We start from the raw sequence: 19,140 nt of genomic DNA, 5'->3' as shown, positions 1-19,140 counted from the left end.
TGCATTCAGAGTTTGTGAAGTTAAAAAGTTAGATCAATATTTACGTGGGGAAAGTTTTTCATATTCAGGGTCAGGTTACACAGATATTCAGTGCATTTTCAAACATCATCTGGCCTTTACCCAGTCTTCAGTGGAACCTGATGTGTTCCTCGTTGTGGTCCATCTGCCGCAAGGTTTCAATGTGACATGCATTCTGAGATGCTTTTCTACTTACCACGGTTGTAAAGAGTAGTTATCTGAGATACCATAGGCTGACAGGAAGTCAGCATAAAAATAACAGTCTGGCCATTCTCCTCTGAACTCTGCCATCAGAAAAGTGTTCCTGCCTGCAGAACTACTGCTCAGTAGATGTTTTTGCATTCAGCAGTTTCTGAAACACTTAAATGCACATGGTTTGAAGAACAAGCAGACCCAGCACTCGTCTGCTACATTTAATGCACCTTTATTGCTCCCCCATAGGGGAAATTCAATAACCAGCTGGGTTTTCTCAACACGTCGTCCTTGGGTGCCTGGGCCCCTGTGTCTTTTTGAGTGCCTGCTTTAAAGCTCACGTTTAGTTAAATCATAATTTTATCCATCAAAATTTCAGTCCTTGAAATATGCATACTTTAGATAAGGTCTGGGTTTGATAAACCCTGGCGTATTCCATGAATAATCAGGTTAGAAGAGCAGCTGTGGCTCAGGTGGTAGAGGGGGTTGTCCACTAATCGTAGGGTTGGCGGTTGATTCCCAAGTGTCCTTGAGCAAGACACTGAACCCCAAGTTGCTCCTGATGGCAAATTAGCGCCTTGCATGGCAGCTCTGCCACCATTGGTGTGTGAGTGTGTGTGAATGGGTGAATGAGACACAGTGTAAAGTGCTTTGGAATCGCTAAGGTAAGAAAGCGCTATATAAGTGCAGACCATTTACCATAAAAAGTGTAGAGGGCTATTATCTACACTGAAATATAGCCAAAACTATATGATGTTCATAATCTCTTTCCTTTATTTCTTCCCTTAGAAAGAAGAGGAACGAACTGTTTGAGAATCATTTCTGCATGAGACAGCTGAATACAACTCATTATCTACTTAGACGTGTCCTAGTAATCTTACTAGTAATGGATTGTGAACCATTTTACACAACTGGTACACAAGCTTCACCGAGGCACAATCACACTTTATATGGTTTATGAGCATAAAAGCGGTTCTGCTCTGTGCCGTCACAGATGGGTAAGCATTAGTACATGTTTAAGCTACTGAATTTTTTGGGAGAGTAATGTATTGTATTTATATATTTATTTATGCATTCACAGATTCATTTCTATTTATTTTTGAAACTTTTTTTACTAGGATCTTAAACACTTATCAGTGTTTGTATTAGAAACAAATGACAAAACTGAATGTACTGAATGTCATTCGGGACAGTGTACACAGATACTGCATCACGGTCGCTAGAAAAGAGATAGTTATAAATTATGTCGTTATTAGCTAGCTACAGTGCTGTGAAAAAGTATTTGCTGATGTGTTTTTGTGTATCTCTCATACTAAATAGTTTTAGATCTTCAAACGAAATACAACATAAAACAGTGGCGACCTGAGGAAAGACACAATACAGTTTTTATTTATTTATTTTAAAATGTATTGTCCCCTTAAACTTAAAATCTGGTTGTGCCACCTTTAGCAGGAATAACTATATGGAACATTTTGGCTTCAATAAATAACTATCATTTAAAAACTGTATTTTGGGTTTACATGGGTTGCCTTTGTATTCTCTTTGATTTTGCAGCACCTATACTTCCATTATAACCAGGGTTTCAAGCCTCTCCAGCTACGTTAGAGAGACGTAAAAATCCAGTCATCACATTGTGCTACTGTGCGCTAACATGTTCATCATACTTCAGGTTTGAATTGAGCTAGTCATTATTTTTTTAACCTAGCTGCCTAAGTAATTAGCTTTCCTGGCATCCAAAACATGAAACTGGGCAAGGATAATAAATCTAATCATATTAAAAACAAGCCCTGCACAATTAGCTAGCTAACCTCTTTGCTAATGATAACTAGCATTTCGGTAACCAGTAAGCATAAGGGTGATAATAGCTACTGTTATGAAAATGGCAATATGGTGTCCTTACATTGGCAAAAATATATATTTTTGTAGTATTTTCTAAAACAAAATATATATATTTTCCTCACAGGCTTGAAACAATAATTTTATATTTTCTGACCATTTTTAAATTAATTCCCACGCTCTAATCAGCACAGTAAGATTTTCTATGTGACTGGAACATTTTTTTTTGGAGCTATAAAACATCAAAATAAACAACGAGCAAAGCCTCTTTACTCAATTATTGAGTTTATTATAAAACAGAGAAAGGCAAACATGAGCGCGAGTGTGAAAAGCAGCTCGAGTAGCATAAAAAGAGTTAAATTTTTTAATTGAATATTTCACCTGAAAAATGTTTCTAATAATAACTGAAGGCTACTGGGGGCACATTAGCATTATGCCCATGTAATCATACTCATTCGTTGTTAGCCAAGTCCTGTTAGCATCACATTAGCATATTCAGGTGAGGTGTTCGGTTTATAAAGCTCGAAGTGAAACATGCAGCATGTGGAAACCCACCATGCAAAACTAAATGAAGTCAGATCAGTGCCGATCTTTTCACTACACGCAACGACGGCTGAAAAATAAACCCACACTGTGATAAAGCTTGAGAGAAAGTGAACAACAACAAAAAAATAACTGAATCGAAATCCGAAATGACACAAGACCTCATACTTTAAAATGAACGGATTTCAGAAATCAAAAACGTTATGATTTGGCAAAATGCAATCAAAAAACAACAACTACTACAACAACAAAAAAATATCGGCTACAGTTTTAATGGACGTGACATGGAGCATACCAGGAGTAAAGGATTTAAGAAATTAAAAACTGGCCGACTGTACTTTTTTTTTTTGTTAATAGTTTACATTGTGCAACTTCACACATTGTCTGTAGGCCTACATGTTTTCTACTGTAAAGTATAACAATGCTTGGAAATAATAGTGTTTTTATTTCTTTACAGCAATAAAGTACAAACCCATGCAATAAATCTTTACATACTCAAAACACTAAGTGTCTCAGCTCGGTTGTGTTGAAAAAAACGTTCACGGAGGCCAAAATGGCAACTTGTAAGTGTTCCATTGCAATAATAGAGATAAATATAGAAATGGTGATTGTGTTCTTAATCAAAAGCCTTGATTTGATCCAACTCTTATGAAAAATTTATAAGCTTCCCCTTCTTGTATAATATTTGCTAAAAATAAAAATAAAAATACCATGGGCTTTAATTCTGTTTTAATCACACCTTTGTCGACTTTCCCTGCATCCATTACACAAATGGCCTTTTGCGGTATAGGGGCAAGAAGGCACAACCTACAGCTGATGGGTGTTTCTTTTTCTTGCACCACTTCCTGTACTGAAATGCAGGAAGGGGATTCAAGAAGAACTGGTGAGAGGAACTGACACAAAACAAAATCTGCCAAATAAGGCATTATCTTTTTTTTTTTTTTGAGAAAGTGGAAGATTTATACCATAGGCTTATGGTATATCATGTACTAGGATCTTTTATTTTATTTACTATTATTTATACTGAAAGCCTCCTCTTTTCTCTCTACATGATTCCTCTCAACACATTTAAAGGAGCAGTTTGTAATTTTTAAAAGTGTTGCCAGACATATAAAAATTTTATCATATTAATTATACCTCCTTGGACATATTTTGATTAGAAATACAGTGATGCAAGGGATTCTCAATATGTTCTTTGTTTAAGGTTTCTGTTGACATTGTTCTGGTCCAGAAATGAGCTCCGCCCCCCACTGGAACAGAGCTGCTCAGCTCTTCACCTTTTACATTAAAAGGCAACTCTCAAGAGTCAGTGTCTTCACTGCAATTGCAAATCACCTCATAGGTAGCAGTGGGCTCTAAAATTACAAACAGCTCCTTTAAATACAATCCCGATTCCAAAAAAAGCTGGGACGCTGTGTAAAATGTAAATAAAAACAGAATGCAATGATTTGCAAATCTTATAAACCCATATGTTATTCACAATAGAACATAGAAAACATATCAAATGTTTAAACTGAGTAAATGTACCATTTTAAGGGGTAAAAAAAAATGGTAATGTTGAATTTGATGGCTGCAAACAGGTCTTAAAAAAGTTGGGGCAGGGCAACATAAGGCTGGAGAAGTAAGTGTTACTAAAAAGAAACTGTTTTCTTTTTTTTATTTACATTTTACACAGCATCACAACTTTTTTGGAATTGGGGTTGTAAATAATTACTCCTTAAATGATGGAACAGAGCAGAGTTTTGAGTCACAGGCTAAAGGGTATACAGTAGAATTGAGGAAGTATCAATCAGAATATTGGGATGAATCTAATATTTCATTCAAATTCCATTAGTCATTCATAACAGTGGGTAAGACCAAGGAATATAGCTGTGATGTGCAGCAAAAGGTTGTTCAGCTTCACAAAATGGGAAGTGGCTGAAAGAGAATAGCACAAGCATTGAAAATGCCCATTTCCAAGTTCCAGTCAACTGGAAATGTTATGAATCAACCTGGAACTGGACGTGTCTGTATTGTCTATATAATCTCCAAGGATCACAGCTGGAGAATTGCAGAAGTTAGTTGTGTCTTATGGTCAGAAAGTCTCCAAAACCAATCTAAAGTCGCCTACATCACCAGAAGTTGTTTGGAAGGGTTTCAAGAAAAGAAACTCTACTATCATCCAAAAACAAACTCGAGCATCTTCAGTTTGAGTTTGTTCAGTCACTACTGGAACTTCAAATGGGATCGGGTTCTATGGTCAGATGAAACCAAAATACAGCTTTTTGGCGATAAACACCAGAGGTGGTTTTGGTGCACATAGAGAGGTAGCCATATGGAAAAGTACCTCATGCCCACGGTTAAATATGGTGGTGGCTCTTTAATGTTTGGGGGCTGTTTATCTGCCAGAGGACCTGGACATTTAAAATCAACACAAAAATGGTTTACTGATCACAAAATCAAGGTCCTGCCATGGCCATCCCAGTCCCCTGACTTGAAATCCATAGAAAACCTGTGGGGTGAACTGAAGAGGAGAGTCCACCAGCGTGGACCTCGAAATTTGAAGGATCTGGAGAGATTCTGTATGGAGGAATGGTCTCAGATCCCTTGCCAATTATTTTCCAACCTCATCGGGCATTATAGAAGAAGACTCAGAGCTGTTATCTTGGCAAAGGGAGGTAGCACAAAGTATTGAATAAAAGGATGCCAATAATTGTTGCACACCTATATTTAACAAAGATATTTTTTGGATAAACCTGTGTTGTGTTTGCACTTGTTTGATATCCATGAGAGCAGAATATTTTTGTGAATTTTCTGAACAAAAGTTTAAAAGGTTAAACAATAAAGACAAATTTTCACAGCCTTCTTTGCTCATATTTACCAAGCTTGCCAATATTAGTGCAGGGCACTGTATTAACAACCTTACTGCACATTTACATTTATAAACCGCATATGGTTTTGAAAGGAAACATCGACAATGGTGTGTAAGACGGTATTGTAACTCAGAGGTGGAAGCTAGTGGTAATTGATTGACTGTCACTTTTAATGTGTGTTGGTTTACTTGCAGACTGCAGAAAGTGCTGGTCAGTTTTAATTAGACAAAAATGAGGCCAGTTTCAATTCGTAAACAGAAACATGTAAGGCCCTGTATCCCACCCCCCCACTTATCACTATAGCAAAAGCTCTTTCTTTGTATTGTATTAAGCTTTATCAAAATTCCCCCAAAACTGGGCCATCATATCAAAAAAGTGACTTTTATCATCGCCAACATAAGTTGTCCTTTACCAAAAACACAGCAAAACTGAGCCAAAGCAAAGGGGCACCGATTCATCAGCAGTGTAAATATAAAAATAGTTTCTTCTTCTCTGGTGCCTGAAAACAACACAAACACAGGCATGCAAGAGACACAATCTCATCCAAGGAGACGAGGACAAGGAAAGCCAAATCATCCAGCATTGACCTACGCGTTCTCTTTTCTTCTCTTTTGGCTGTTTTCAACATGGCTGTTTACAGTAACATACTAAAAAGTGCATGAGGTTTCCTTTGTGCTGCTGAACAGACAAACAAATAAACAAACAAACAAAAAACACGTTTTTTTGAAATGAAACTGATGCATATCCTCACTGTGCAAGAAACCCCGGACATGTTGTACGATTGTGCTTATCATTTGTGTGTCTGCGTGTGTACATGAACTGCATTTTTTTTTTGGCGTGTATGGCTTTGAGCCTTCCAATCGATTTATCATCAGGATGTTTGACAACCTGACTGTCCATAATGTGACATACAGTACGAGACCATGCACTTGACCGCACAGTGAGAAAATGTCTCTCCTTCTTTCGTTCCTTTTCATTTTCTGTCTTCATTTTTTTTCACTTTCTTAAACAATATCTTGCTAACATTTAATGTGTCTCTCGACATCCCTGGCAGTGTGTGTGTGTGTGTGTGTGCATGTGTGTGTGTGTGTGTGTGTGTGTAAATCTAATTTCTCATTCCTACAGTGAGTCGCTGGTTTCAAGACCTAGCCTGGTCATGTCGGAGTGGGATAGATTGTCCTCTTCTTCTTCATCATCGTCGTCTTCATCATCCTCGCTGTGGCCTCCCATCATCACTTGCTGCATGGCCAGCGTTGCTCCATCCGACGACAGCGTCTGCAGCCCGTCCTCTCCTCCTACCATGCTGACTGATACCATGGTACCTGAGTGCATCAACAACAATAAAATGGTGTTCGATTCAACATCGATCCAAGCTGTGTGAACATCAATAGGACAAATTAAAGGAGCGGTTTGTAATTTTAGCGTGCTTTGCTACCTGTGAGTCATACTGCAAATGCACTGAAACCACTACTAAGCCTTCCCCCTTTGCTCTAACAGACCCCCTTTTATTTTAAAACAACTCATTCCTCTTGGGTTTCCTTCTAGGGAAGGCCAATTTCGGGGCCAGAAAAATGTAAACTGTAGTCTAAAATGAAGAAAGTAGCCAGACCCACTGTATGGCAATATTGTGAATCACAGCTTTTCTAAGGTTTAGAAACACTTTAAAAATGACAAACTGCACCTTTAAATGGTGCTTCACTTCTTCAATTCATTTCAAAACCAAAGTGCTCTTTGTTAACCCCCAGCCGTAAATATCACAGTGTTTATTTATAACCTAGTATGTACTTGAACATACCATCTTCCATGGTAACTTGTTGCTGGGAGACTGAGGAAGCAAGGGAGTCTGGCCAGAAGCGCTGAAGTGGACGAGTCTGTGGTGTTTTCTTCTTGTTCTTCGGCGCCTCCGATGAGCTGGCGTCCAGCATCGGCTGCAGGATCCGCCTTCGCGCATTGATGAACCTGAGAAATCAGGGATGTTTGTTTAACCAATCAGAAATGATCAGTGAGGAAAACCAGGAATAATCTCAATGCGTCCTGTTGTGATTATAAACTGAGTCGAAACAAAAAGGTCGCAGGGAAGCCTGGAGCCTATCCCAGGGAATTCGGGGCACAAGGCAAGGGACATCCTGGTTGGGGTGCCAACCCATCGCAGAGCACAATCACACACACATTCACACACTACAGACCATGTGGAAATGCCAATCATCCTACAACACATGTTTTTGGACTGGGGGAGGAAACCGGACTACCTGGAGGAAACCCCCAAAGAACAGGCATGATTTGTGTCGATTCATTCGAATCTATTTGCTTCCTTTGCACTGCTAGTAAAGAGCGTTTCGTTCTTTTATTCATTGACGTTGACTCACCAGTTGTTGACTTGCAGCAGGGTGAGGTTAGTCTGCAGTGCAATCTGCTTCTTCTCTTCTTCTGTAGGATATGGATGCTGAGACACAAACATTTATACCGTTAGAATAACGTAGTCGAGTCTGTATGTCCCGCCTCACTCGATTTGTGTTTATCTCTAGGTGATCTGATGCACTCACCCTTTTCAATTTAAGCAGTTTTTTTTATTACCATTAATTTTGTTTCTGTCCCGTCTTCTCGTAATCCATCCCGTCTCTTATTATTTGATTTGCATTAGTGGATGAGTCAGTATGAATTTTCAGAATTTACATGAAAAAAAAGGTGGTTATCTATTGAGTTAACCCCAAGTTACTCCCGACGGCAAGTTAGCGCCTTGCATGGCAGCTCTGCTACCATTGGTGTGAGTGTGTGTGTGTGAATGGGTGAATGAGAATCAGTGAAAAGCTCTTTGGAACCGCTAAGGTTAAAAAAGCGCTATATCAGTGCAGACCATTTACCATTTAACGACGTAAATTCCACCAACTGAACTGACCACTGCGAATGGTGTGGACTCGTGGATTTTCCTAATCGGGTGCGTATCTGAAATTATTGCCTCATTAACTCTTATGTGCTACAAATCCGAGCGGTGTGTGTCAGCCGCAGTCTCATTAGAACAATATCTTACTGTGAGATGACACTCCATTCCACGCCTGACCTCTTTAGCTCCTCCAACCGTCTAGTCAGATGAGAGAGCTGACGTGTGTGTGTGTGTGCTGTACGGACATGTGTGGAATGCCTGCTTCCAGCCATCATGTGTCTGTCATCCCCTTCCCAAACCTTTCTTAACTCTCTTTTTTCCTACGCCCGGTCATGACCTACTCTGGTGAGCTTTTCTTTTGTCAGATGAGTCTGGATGTGACAAGAAATTTGATTTATTACACAGTCATGTGCAAAAAACCCCCAAAACAAGCGCTTCAGTGTACTGTAAGCGAAAATATCTTGAATATCGGCAAATCTAATACTTCTTATTATGAGATTATTGTATAACTAAAACACGATTATTAAGCCTAATACAGTTTACTTTCAAGCTTAAATTGTCTTACCCTATTAGCAAATAAATCTTCTTCTTTCTAGAAATTTGAAATAAGTCAAATTATCACTAACATGATGATCAAAATACTGCCATAAAATACTGTTTAGAAATATGGAAAACATGTATGATAACCAGGATAAAAAGACATCCTGAGTTAATGAGGCAGTGAATTTCAATGTATAGGTTAAATGGTATCTCACTAATTAGGTCATACAAGGTTCATTTTTGCACCTCCCTCCCTCCGCCCTCCTTGACATTAAAAAAAAACAAAACAACTATTCGACTAAATATCACATTCGCAAATAAACGAGTGAATATGTTTCCTCACCCCGATGTGCTGGAAGAGCCAGGAACGCATGACGCTGGTGGCGTGCTTGGGCAGAATGCCCCGCTTTGTCTTAGACGAGTTTTCATCTTGACTCAGGAAGCTGAGATCCTGGTTCAGCTGCAACTGGAGCTGAGAAAACACACAGTGGTTTAGATGGAGTGTTTATACTGTATGTCTGAGCAAGTGTGAGAGAGAGTACATAAGAGAAAGTGAATGTGTATATAATATTAAGAGTGAGGGTCTAAGAGAGTACGTGAGTGAAGTCACATATAGTCCTGTGACAGTGCTGGGACCCAATCTGGTACTGTTGAGTTCTGATAAAAAGGTTCAGTTCTGATACTAAAACACTGCTGGTCTGGAACTCATACTGCATTCGACTAAAACTCGTAACTCGTAAAAAATGTCTGAGCTCTGACTAGTTAAAAACAAAGAAAGTGCCCCGTCAACTCGGAAAGTTTCATCAACCCCAAGTTCAGCATATGACATCATGTCAACATGGCCGCTCACACGGTCAACAGTAAATAAAATATCACTTCTCTACTAGAGTCTTTAGTAGTATTTACTTTAGATCAATCCATGCGCCCCATGTTTTTCCCCCACTTTTGTAGCTTGAAGGCAACAAGCTCAAAAATTCCAAGTTCAGACCCCCCACACGGCAAAAGATGGGTTGATGTCAAGAACCTGGGGGTGGCGTCATTTCCTTGCTATGACAACTTGAGCAGCTTAAAATATATTTATGGTTTCAATTCACATGGCATGAAAAGGCCAGGAAGTTGTGTAATCTTGAGTGAAATTCAGTACTGCAATCAGGCCAAACATTCTTAGAGCAGCTATACACTCTTAATAACTAGTTAAAGCATAAAACCATCTCCTGTCTTGTGCGTAGTCATTGTCTATGATCGTATATTTATGCTGTGTAAAAATAATCAAGGGAAAACTGGTCAAATGTGTTCTCAAAGCCAAAAGCACAAATTGTAAGCTCGGTTGTTCTTATTTTATGCAATGCATTAGTTGACTACAAAATGATTCGGATCTTAAACCAGTGGTTCTTTAAATAGTCCGTGATTAATATCACTTGCAGTTGGACTGTGATGGAAATCAAGGTCACATGAATTGTTAACAAAATGTAATGGTGTGTGTGTGTGTCACCTGTGAGTTCTGGATGCGTATTGTGCCAGGTGAGAGGGCCTGGGTAACCACCTGGCCTTGTGGAGTCACAACAGTTACGGGCTGATAGACCGTGCCACCTGAGTACACCATACACACACAGAAATGCAGCACACATCATAAAATGTCAAGCCTCATATAAAAAATCAGTACATGTTATGGCAGATAGTCTACCATAGTAGTGTGTGAAGGACAGAATGCTATTAAAGTAGCAGTGTGTCTGCTCAAAAACATACCTGACACCACCTGTGTGGGGTTTACCGCCGTCACAGTAAGGCCCTGTTGTAAGGCGGATGTTGGTACGACGATTCCCTGCGGACTCATAGTCCCAGAGAAAGAGCTAGGAGTCTAAGAGAACACACCCGCATGCACACACAATGAAAAACCCTTTAAACACCTTATTATACATAATTATATGCTTAAACATCAAAGTGGTAGTTTGTAATTTTTTTAGAGCCTTCTGCTGGCTGTGAGGTGAACTGCAATTGCAGAAAAGAACATTCTCTTCATGAGTATACTTCATGATTTGCCTTTTAAACAAAAATAGGCAAAACTGAGCAGTTGGGGGCGGAGTTCATTTCTGGGCCAGAAAAATATAAGTCCAAAAATGAGGGGGGAAAAACTAGACATATCCGTTGCATATCAATACTGCAAATCACATTTTTTCTAATATAGCTTTGAAATTACATGACTATTCTACATCTAGTAACATAACACTCAAAGCACTATCTTATCTATATAAGATAATGTCTTGTTTGATGTTTAGTTTGCACACCAAAATATAGTTACAACTAATAAAAATATGGAATATGCATGTGTGTGTATATATATATATATATATATATATATATATATATATATATATATATATATATATATATACATATAAAACACATATGTGGACATACAGTACATTATGTTTAAGTTCTGTACCAGTAGACTACGTGTATGTGCAGGAGTGTGAGTGTGTGTACCTGAGCCTGTGTAGGCGAGTATGGACTGGCCGGATCAGTGCTGCTCAGTAGAGTCTCGCTGTTCATCTTAGTCTTCAGGCAGGCGATGTAGCGGCTGCAGAAGTCTTTACACAGGTCGCTCACTTTCTCCAGTTCCAGCAGGTGGATACGCAACACCTGAATTGCCTTCACCATCTGTTTCAAATCATTGTAAAGTAAGAGGCTCCATTAGATCAACAGTGACACAGCATAGCAGCCCAAGTTCATATTTCAGCCTTTGGCAGCTGTTTCGGTGATAATGTCCTCCCCTGCGTCCTCTAAGAAAGGCCTATAATTCCTGCTTTCTGTCTTGTATGAGAAAAGATATCAGGAAATACAATGATAAAAAAAAAATAAAAATTCTATGTAGCAATACAGCAGAAAATATCCATTAGGCAGTTATATCTTATGCACAAAAATCATTACCCTTTCCTACTGACTAGCCACAGCAAAAGCACATTCAGTATAATTGAAGGGGGAAACAACAACAACAACAACCCAAATCAATTAAGCAATAATTGTAACAAATACAATTTAGGTGTATGTGCATTTAGTTAAGTTTCTTTACTATAAAATGCCCCCCAAAAATCCAAAGAAACAAATAACCACAGATTGCACCAAAAAATACCTGAGCATCATTTTACATCATGATTTTAAACTTGTCACATTGCTGTTGTAGGTCTAGAAGCATTTTTTGATTTTGACAAACAAAAATAAAAAACACCTATATGCTGCACCATCAATGCAAAATTAATTTGTAGCCTGTTACTACATCTAATAAAATAGCAGCACAATCTACAACTCACACATTACATTTTATTATTAATCTGTGGGACAATATTTGTCTAAAGTCTTTGCTAGCTGATTTATCTACTGATTTTCTAGTCAAAACTTTCAGGTCTAGGTTATATCATTTGAATTTCAATGTATTTGCCTGTTACTGCCTAATTTAATTCAAAGCCACCACCTCCAGGCTCTGAGATAATAAATAACTCCACTGCAGAATAAGGATGGATATTAGATACCTGACTGCCTCCTGACCACTGAAATACACTTACACAAGCGCTGTAAGCTAACAGGCCCTTAACATCCCACCAGAGACCCTGCATCATTCATTTATACAGGAGAAATGATGTCCAATTGATAGCGGCCTGGCATAATTAGACTTGGCTCGTCTTATTTTTATTCTAGAAGTTCTCATTATTGCTGCATATGGACAAAACATTTGCATGTTGGTGCTATATCAATAAATATCATGATTACAAGCTGGGACTTTATTTTTTTCAATCAGTCACAATTCATCACAACCACAAAGTCCCATAGTGCAATAATGATGAACAAATGATACATTGTGTAGCTTTTAGTTCTCCTTAAAGAGGGATTAGTGGGACAGAAGGAGGGTAATAAAGACTCCTCACCAGGTTGTCGAGCTCAGGGTCCTCACTGAAGAAGGACTTGCTCTCCTTATCCTGACTCCGCACAAAGTTCTGGATGTCCATGTCGAAGCTGGCCGACGTCACACACTCGGAGCGCTGCGTGGACTGCTCACACTTCTCAAACAAAAGTGCCAGCAGGGGGAACAGGGGGTGCCTGTCTCACACATACACACACGTATGTCTCAGAGTGAACTGAAAATGATTACAGAGAGTGGTAGAAACAGAGAACGTGAGAGAAGAGGGTTTTACCTGTAGATGGCGGCTTTTTGGGCCTCCATGGGTGTCTGGGGGTCGGCTGGCACCGGGCCGCTCTCCTCCTCTTCCTCCTCCTCTCTCTCCTCTTCCTCATCCAACCTTTCATCTGTCTCTCCCACTGAGTGCTCCTCCTCCTGCATCTAAGCAGAAGATAGAGAGAGAGAGAGAGAGAGAGAGAGAGAGAGAGAGAGAGAGAGAGAGAGAGAGAGATGGGGACAAATTCAAATGTAGCACTGTGTTGGATGACGTATGATGAAGCTAGCTGGTCCATCAGTTGCTAGGCCTTGTAAAAGAAAACACAGCACATCTTTCATCCACAAAACTGGAAGGAGAAAAAGGCAAACAAAAGGGGGTGCTTATGTACAAGGATAAGAGCCTAAGGGGGGACATGAGGTTTACACACACACACACACACACACACACACACACACAACTTTTCTAGGAATTTATATTTAATTATTTGACAGATGCATTGTTTCTGAAGAGATTTACAGTTGAATCCCTTTGTCCAAGAATATGGTAGATCAGACAGGGGTTAACTGTCTTGATTTTAATTGATTTAAGGGGTCTAACTATTCAGTTTTAGAATTTGAACCCCACAACCTTGTGCTCACTTGCATAGAACATTAACCACTGAGCCTTATGTGCTCATGGGTCCAATTCCTGGCAAATTTCTAATTGTATGAGACTTTCTGTTATAACTCTAATAGTGCTTAATGGTATTTTAATTATTTTTGTACGGTTATATCCCATTTGTCCAAATCAACAACTGCCTGTCTCGTTTGTGTTGAAAGTTCTTGCGTTTTTCCCATGTTAACGGTTGACAAAGGGATTTTACGTGTCTGTGACCTCGTATTTATACTAACGTTAGCTCTATCAGCAGAAACTGTCAGCATAAGCTCCTCTATAATTGCATGGGTTTCAGTACAATAAGCAAAATATCTGAGCAAGTAAATGTTCGTTTTAAAGGTATTTAACACTCATAGTGAAGATGTGCCTGTGAAGTTCTTCCCCTGCCCCCCCCGTCAAATCACAAGCACACACACCAAATTAGATTAATCTAACCTGGACCGCCCCAAAAAATGATGTATTCTTAAAATGTGCTCACTCCGTCATCACTGTTATTGAACAGCATGACATGATCACCCGATCAAAATCTTCAGTAAAGCATGGTAAGATCATGCACGCTCTGTGTCTGTCTCCGTCTTTCATATAAACTCAGCCCCATGTGATTGAAAGCATATGACAGGGAGGAACAATGGGCTTTGATTGAAAGAAGAGTTATAAATAGAGTTTTGTGAGTGGTGGTAAATCTCGGGTTAAGCCTTGCGTGTCTTGATTTTTTCCCCCCATCAATGACCACAGTGGTTAGAGCTCCATTATTCCCATAATTCTCATAATTAATGCCCTGAGAGTATTTCCAAGAATCTCTGAATATGAAAGTTATGAGTTATCTAAATAAAGATTTATTTGTCATTTATTATTTCTTCTCATATGCAGATATGTTAGCCTGTGTTGGAATATTCCCTGGGCCAAAGGATTATTTAAACAGCTACACACTAGTATTGAAATCATCTCAGTTGCTCTAGATAAAAGTCTGAATCATAAATGCAAGAGAAGACTGAGCTTTGATTCTCATGCTTTAAAAAAAAGCTTCAGCTAATTCAGCATGCTGCAGTTTGAATCCTCACCAGGAAATGAAAGTCTAATCACATTATTAAAATTTGATTCGATTTATGTTGGCTGCCAATTAAGTTTCATATTGACTAAAAGGTTTTGCTAATTCTCTGTACCGCTTACACAGGGTTGTGAGGGAACCTGGAGCCTGTCCCAGGGGACTCGGGGCACAAGGCGGGGCACACCCTGGACGGGGTGCCGATCCATCGCAGGGCACAATCACACACACACTCACAGACTACGGACAATTTGGACATGCCAATCAGCCTACAGCGCATGTCTTTGGACTGGGGAGGAAACTGGAGAACCCGGAGGAAACCCCCGAAGCACAGGGAGAACATGCAAATTTGGCACACACAGAGTTTAGGCGAGATTCAAACCCCCAGTATATAAAACGAAATATCAAACACAAACTTGTTTAGCTCTGGCATATTACTCATCTTTGAAACAGTATAACCCATCTTAACCCTCCTGTTATGTTGGGAAAAAAGTTACATCCATTACATTATGGGTCAAAATGACTTCCACAGTATAAATACACACAAAAACAGCAAAGAACAGCTTACAACAGTAAACTTTTATTATGGCTTGTCCGTGACATTAAACATAGCATTTGAATTTGAGATTGATTCACTAATTGTGGGTTGTTTTTATTTGCGTTATTATTATTTATATGTAATTGTTGTATTAACATCAGGCAGCATGGTGGCGCAGCGGGTAGCCTTTCTGCCTCTCAGCTCCAGGGATCCTGATTTGATCCTGAGCTTGGGTTACTTTCTGGGTGGAGTTTATATACACGTTCTCTTCCCCAAAACGTGCTGGGTGCTGGATTGGCTATGGTAAATTGCCTCTAGGTGTGAATGAGTGTGTGCATGTGTGTGTGCATGATGTCCTGTGCTGAACTGAGTGTACTCCAGATCCACCACGACCCTGACTAGGATAAAGAGGTTAATGAAGATGACCGAGTTAATGTACTAACATCTTTGATCTACATTGTGATTCGTTGTTTTGCTTTTACAATGGATATAAAAAGTCTATATACCGTGGTTCACTCGGAACACAGCCACGTCCCCAATAATAAAAGGGTGTACACACTTACGCAACCTGGTTATTGCAACTTTCATTTTTCCAATTTTTTCCCTCACCTAAAATGTTTCTGATTGTCTTTCAGTTAATGTTTATATGCTGTACTTTCACATTGAGGGTGGGAAAAGTTCTGACGTGATTTATCTTGGTTTCATTTTTTTTTCCATGATAAAAATCTGCCATTTTAACAGGGGTGTGTAGACTTTTTATATCCATTGTATTTTATTTATTCATTCATTCATTTTTTAAATGATTGCCATTACATGTTCTTATTGCTGCTCAGGACTATAAACTGAGTTTACATTCGCATTATCAAGAATTCTACTGTGCAAGAGTTTCGTACTGTACACTTTATTGTACAGATCATTATACAGATTATTTGTTTATTGTACAGATTATTGTACAGCTCACTGTATAGCTCACTGTACATCTTATTGTACAGCTCATTGTACAGATTACTGTACAGATTATTGTACATCAGATTGTACAGCTCATTGTACATTTTATTGTACATCATATTGTACAGATCATTGTACATTTTATTGTACATCAGATTATACAGATTATTGTCTGGACTGAATGCATTTGTTGACATGTGTGCTGTCTGTTACTCTTGTCAGACATTGTTTCATGTTAATTGTAGCACATGGGGGAATATATTCTGTTCTAACATTGCTAACATTTCATCTGTCTGTGATGAGGGGACAATAAATAAAGCCTACTAGTCTTTTGTTGTAAAACATTTAAAGATTTTGGACTTCAAATCTACAATTATTATTATTATTATTATTATTATTATTATTATTATTATTATCAACAGCAGCAGCAGCGGTGGTGATGGAGGCATGCTGCTCCTCACCTGTTGAGTCTCCTGAAACTCCTCCATGGACACCGACGATGGCGACGTCATCATAGTTACTGTTGCTGCTGGCAACGCTGGAGCATTCTAGCGCCAGGCTTCACAACTGGACATACACAGGCGGGTTTTCCATTATCCAAATCAACCATACTTTATCTTTTAATGATTTCATCCATTCATTTCAGATTTTGTTCACAGATGAATAAAAATCACGAGACTAGGTTACATTTCAGTAACACAGTTCCTCCCCAATCCTGTGACAGGAGCTTCTCAGTGTTTCTAAATGTAGCACACGGCGTGCTTGTGAAACATAAGATGGGAGCTTGAAAGCTCACTGAAGTCACAGGAACCACGAGGAGATAAGATACAAGTGTTGATATTGTTTTTTATAAAGCAATTGTGGTGTAATTATGTCAGACAGCAATATTATTCATAAAAAAAAAAATAATAAAGGGGGAACATTAGGGAACTGCCTTCGTGTGTCTTCACTGCAGTAGCGCAGTTAGCAATGCTGCTCTAAAGCAACTCAAACTACTATAAATAAACAAATTAAACTATTTATTAATAAATAAAATCTTTAAACTCACGAAAACCTACGCAAAAAATAATTAATATATAATCTAATATATATAAATATCCGTTAGGTATTTCCCTTTCTTCTGTAACACCAGAGCCGCCATGTTTCTTCTGAGCATGTTTATGACAAGTGCATACTAGTGTACTAAACAGTACGTCACAACACTACACTGCGCGAGGAGCGTACTATTCTAACGTACTGTTTAGTACGCTAGGCTAGTATACGGTTTCGGACGTAGCGTATATCCAGTAGTTTACTTTTTGAATGAAGAAAAAAAAAAAAGAAAAGAAAAGAAAAGGGAAATCTTTTCTTTAGGCTAACGGTTCGTTTCGGATTGTTATAGTTTAGTTGAAAGATTTTTCGACTGATGAAAATGTTATTCATTTATTTCGGATGTATATTAAAAAATACGCGTTTAAAAAGTCATCCGTTCCGCATGAGAAAACATTCTCGTCTAGTTGTAAACAAAATATGGGCTAATCCGCTCTGCTCCTTTAACTGAAATAAAAGCCTGCCCATTGCCTATCAATCAAATGCAGGGACTGCGGAGTATCCCTCCCTACAGGCTAGCGCCATTCGCACTTCCACTAAAGATCATATTTAAAAAAAAAAAAAAAAAAAAGAAAGAAAAAAAAAGCTGGGCCTTGCTCGCTTTGCTCTTGTCCTTCGTCAGCTCAGAAAATCGCTGCTGTAAACCCGCCATGGTATTTTCCCCCTAACACACCGGAGTAAAAGAGAACCCTCGGTACCCTTCTCCCCTCGGCTAGGAGCCTTACTATGCACGCGCCTGGAGCATTTATAGTGCGAAGCCCAGATTGCCTGATTGATAGGGAGTAAAAAAAGAAGATTTTGAGTGACAGCTTACCTTAGTGCCAATCTTCGTCACAATGACAAGCGGCTGCAGCAATCGGGACCCGCAGTTGTTGCATTGCGTCACCACGCAAGGCACGCAGGCCGCTCGGCTCATGAATATTCATGAAGTGGGAGGAGACACTGCGCCTCGCGAAAAAAAAGGTTCTCGCCCCCCAGAGAACGCGCTCTGTTGTGCAGGGAGTGTGGATATTCAGAGATTTGTGCTCATTTGTGCTCATTGACATGATATGACTGAGCTGTATTTGTGTTTATAAAGTTACTATGAAGCTTTTCCGTGTTTTTTATTCTTGTTTAATACATTTATGTTGTGCCTGTTATAATGTTGAAGGAGCTGGTTGTAAACTGAATGCCATATTGTTTGTTGTTGGTTTTCATTCATAATAAACGGGGGGGGGGGGGGGGGGGGGGGGGCAATGTACAGTATATTTACAGTTTTGTAAGTTGAAAAGTAAAAAAGTTTAACCTTTCAGAATTCCAAATAAATTTCATTGAGATTTGTTTTAACTAACAAGCGTGATTCATGTGTTAGGGTTCAGGTTTCTTCTTTATGGAACAAAAACAGTCATGTAAGAAAAGAAAAGAAAACAAGGTATTAATAGTGAAGAAATAAAAAATGTTAGCAGTTTCTTCTTTGCCTTTAATGTCTTTCAAACCCTCGAAAAGCACTGACAGTTTCGGGATGTAATGCTCGTTTCAGATTCCTGCTTCGTATCTGTGGAGCGCCTCTGTCAGGTTAAGAAACTGACATATCAATATCAACTGCCAATCAAACAAACACAGCCTTTCTGAAATCATGACAACTTTCAAGGCTTCCTTTTGATTCTTTTCAAACTATTTTGGTTGGTTGTTGTCTTGTGAACTTCTTACAATTATTATTTGATTTTTTTTTTTAACAGAGGTACTTCTTTCTTTTCTTAAATTAGAAACATATAGAATTTTAAACTTTATTTAACTCTATGTAGTGCAAAACGAAACTATCGAAACTATCAAACTAACAGCTATCCAAATAAAGA

General features: G+C 38.9%; 1 protein-coding gene across 3 annotated transcripts; it reads right to left on the bottom strand.

Annotated features, from left to right (window-relative positions):
* Positions 1–2,314: 2,314 nt before the first annotated feature.
* pknox1.2 (pbx/knotted 1 homeobox 1.2) lies at positions 2,315–18,210 on the bottom strand. Of its 3 annotated transcripts, none has more exons than XM_017457348.3 (11): positions 18,120–18,210; positions 16,678–16,783; positions 13,050–13,195; positions 12,783–12,954; positions 11,347–11,520; positions 10,609–10,720; positions 10,355–10,452; positions 9,206–9,334; positions 7,808–7,884; positions 7,237–7,400; positions 2,315–6,763 (listed from the first exon to the last, which is right to left on the bottom strand). In XM_017457348.3, the coding sequence occupies exons 2-11, from the start codon at positions 16,729–16,731 to the stop codon at positions 6,561–6,563; spliced, it is 1,329 nt and encodes a 442-aa protein (XP_017312837.1). In that variant the 5' UTR covers positions 16,732–16,783; positions 18,120–18,210; the 3' UTR covers positions 2,315–6,560. The 3 variants fall into 3 exon arrangements, with proteins under 3 accessions (XP_017312837.1, XP_017312838.1, XP_017312836.2); XM_017457349.3 differs by having other exon boundaries at positions 13,050–13,189; XM_017457347.3 differs by lacking the exon at positions 16,678–16,783 and having other exon boundaries at positions 18,120–18,202.
* Between the last annotated feature and the right edge of the window lie 930 nt (positions 18,211–19,140).

Source organism: Ictalurus punctatus, chromosome 26 (genome assembly GCF_001660625.3).
Source record: "Ictalurus punctatus breed USDA103 chromosome 26, Coco_2.0, whole genome shotgun sequence".
Lineage (NCBI taxonomy): Eukaryota > Metazoa > Chordata > Actinopteri > Siluriformes > Ictaluridae > Ictalurus > Ictalurus punctatus.
The sequence above is the reverse complement of the archived record's forward strand: the minus strand, read 5'-3'. Positions and strand labels throughout refer to the sequence as shown.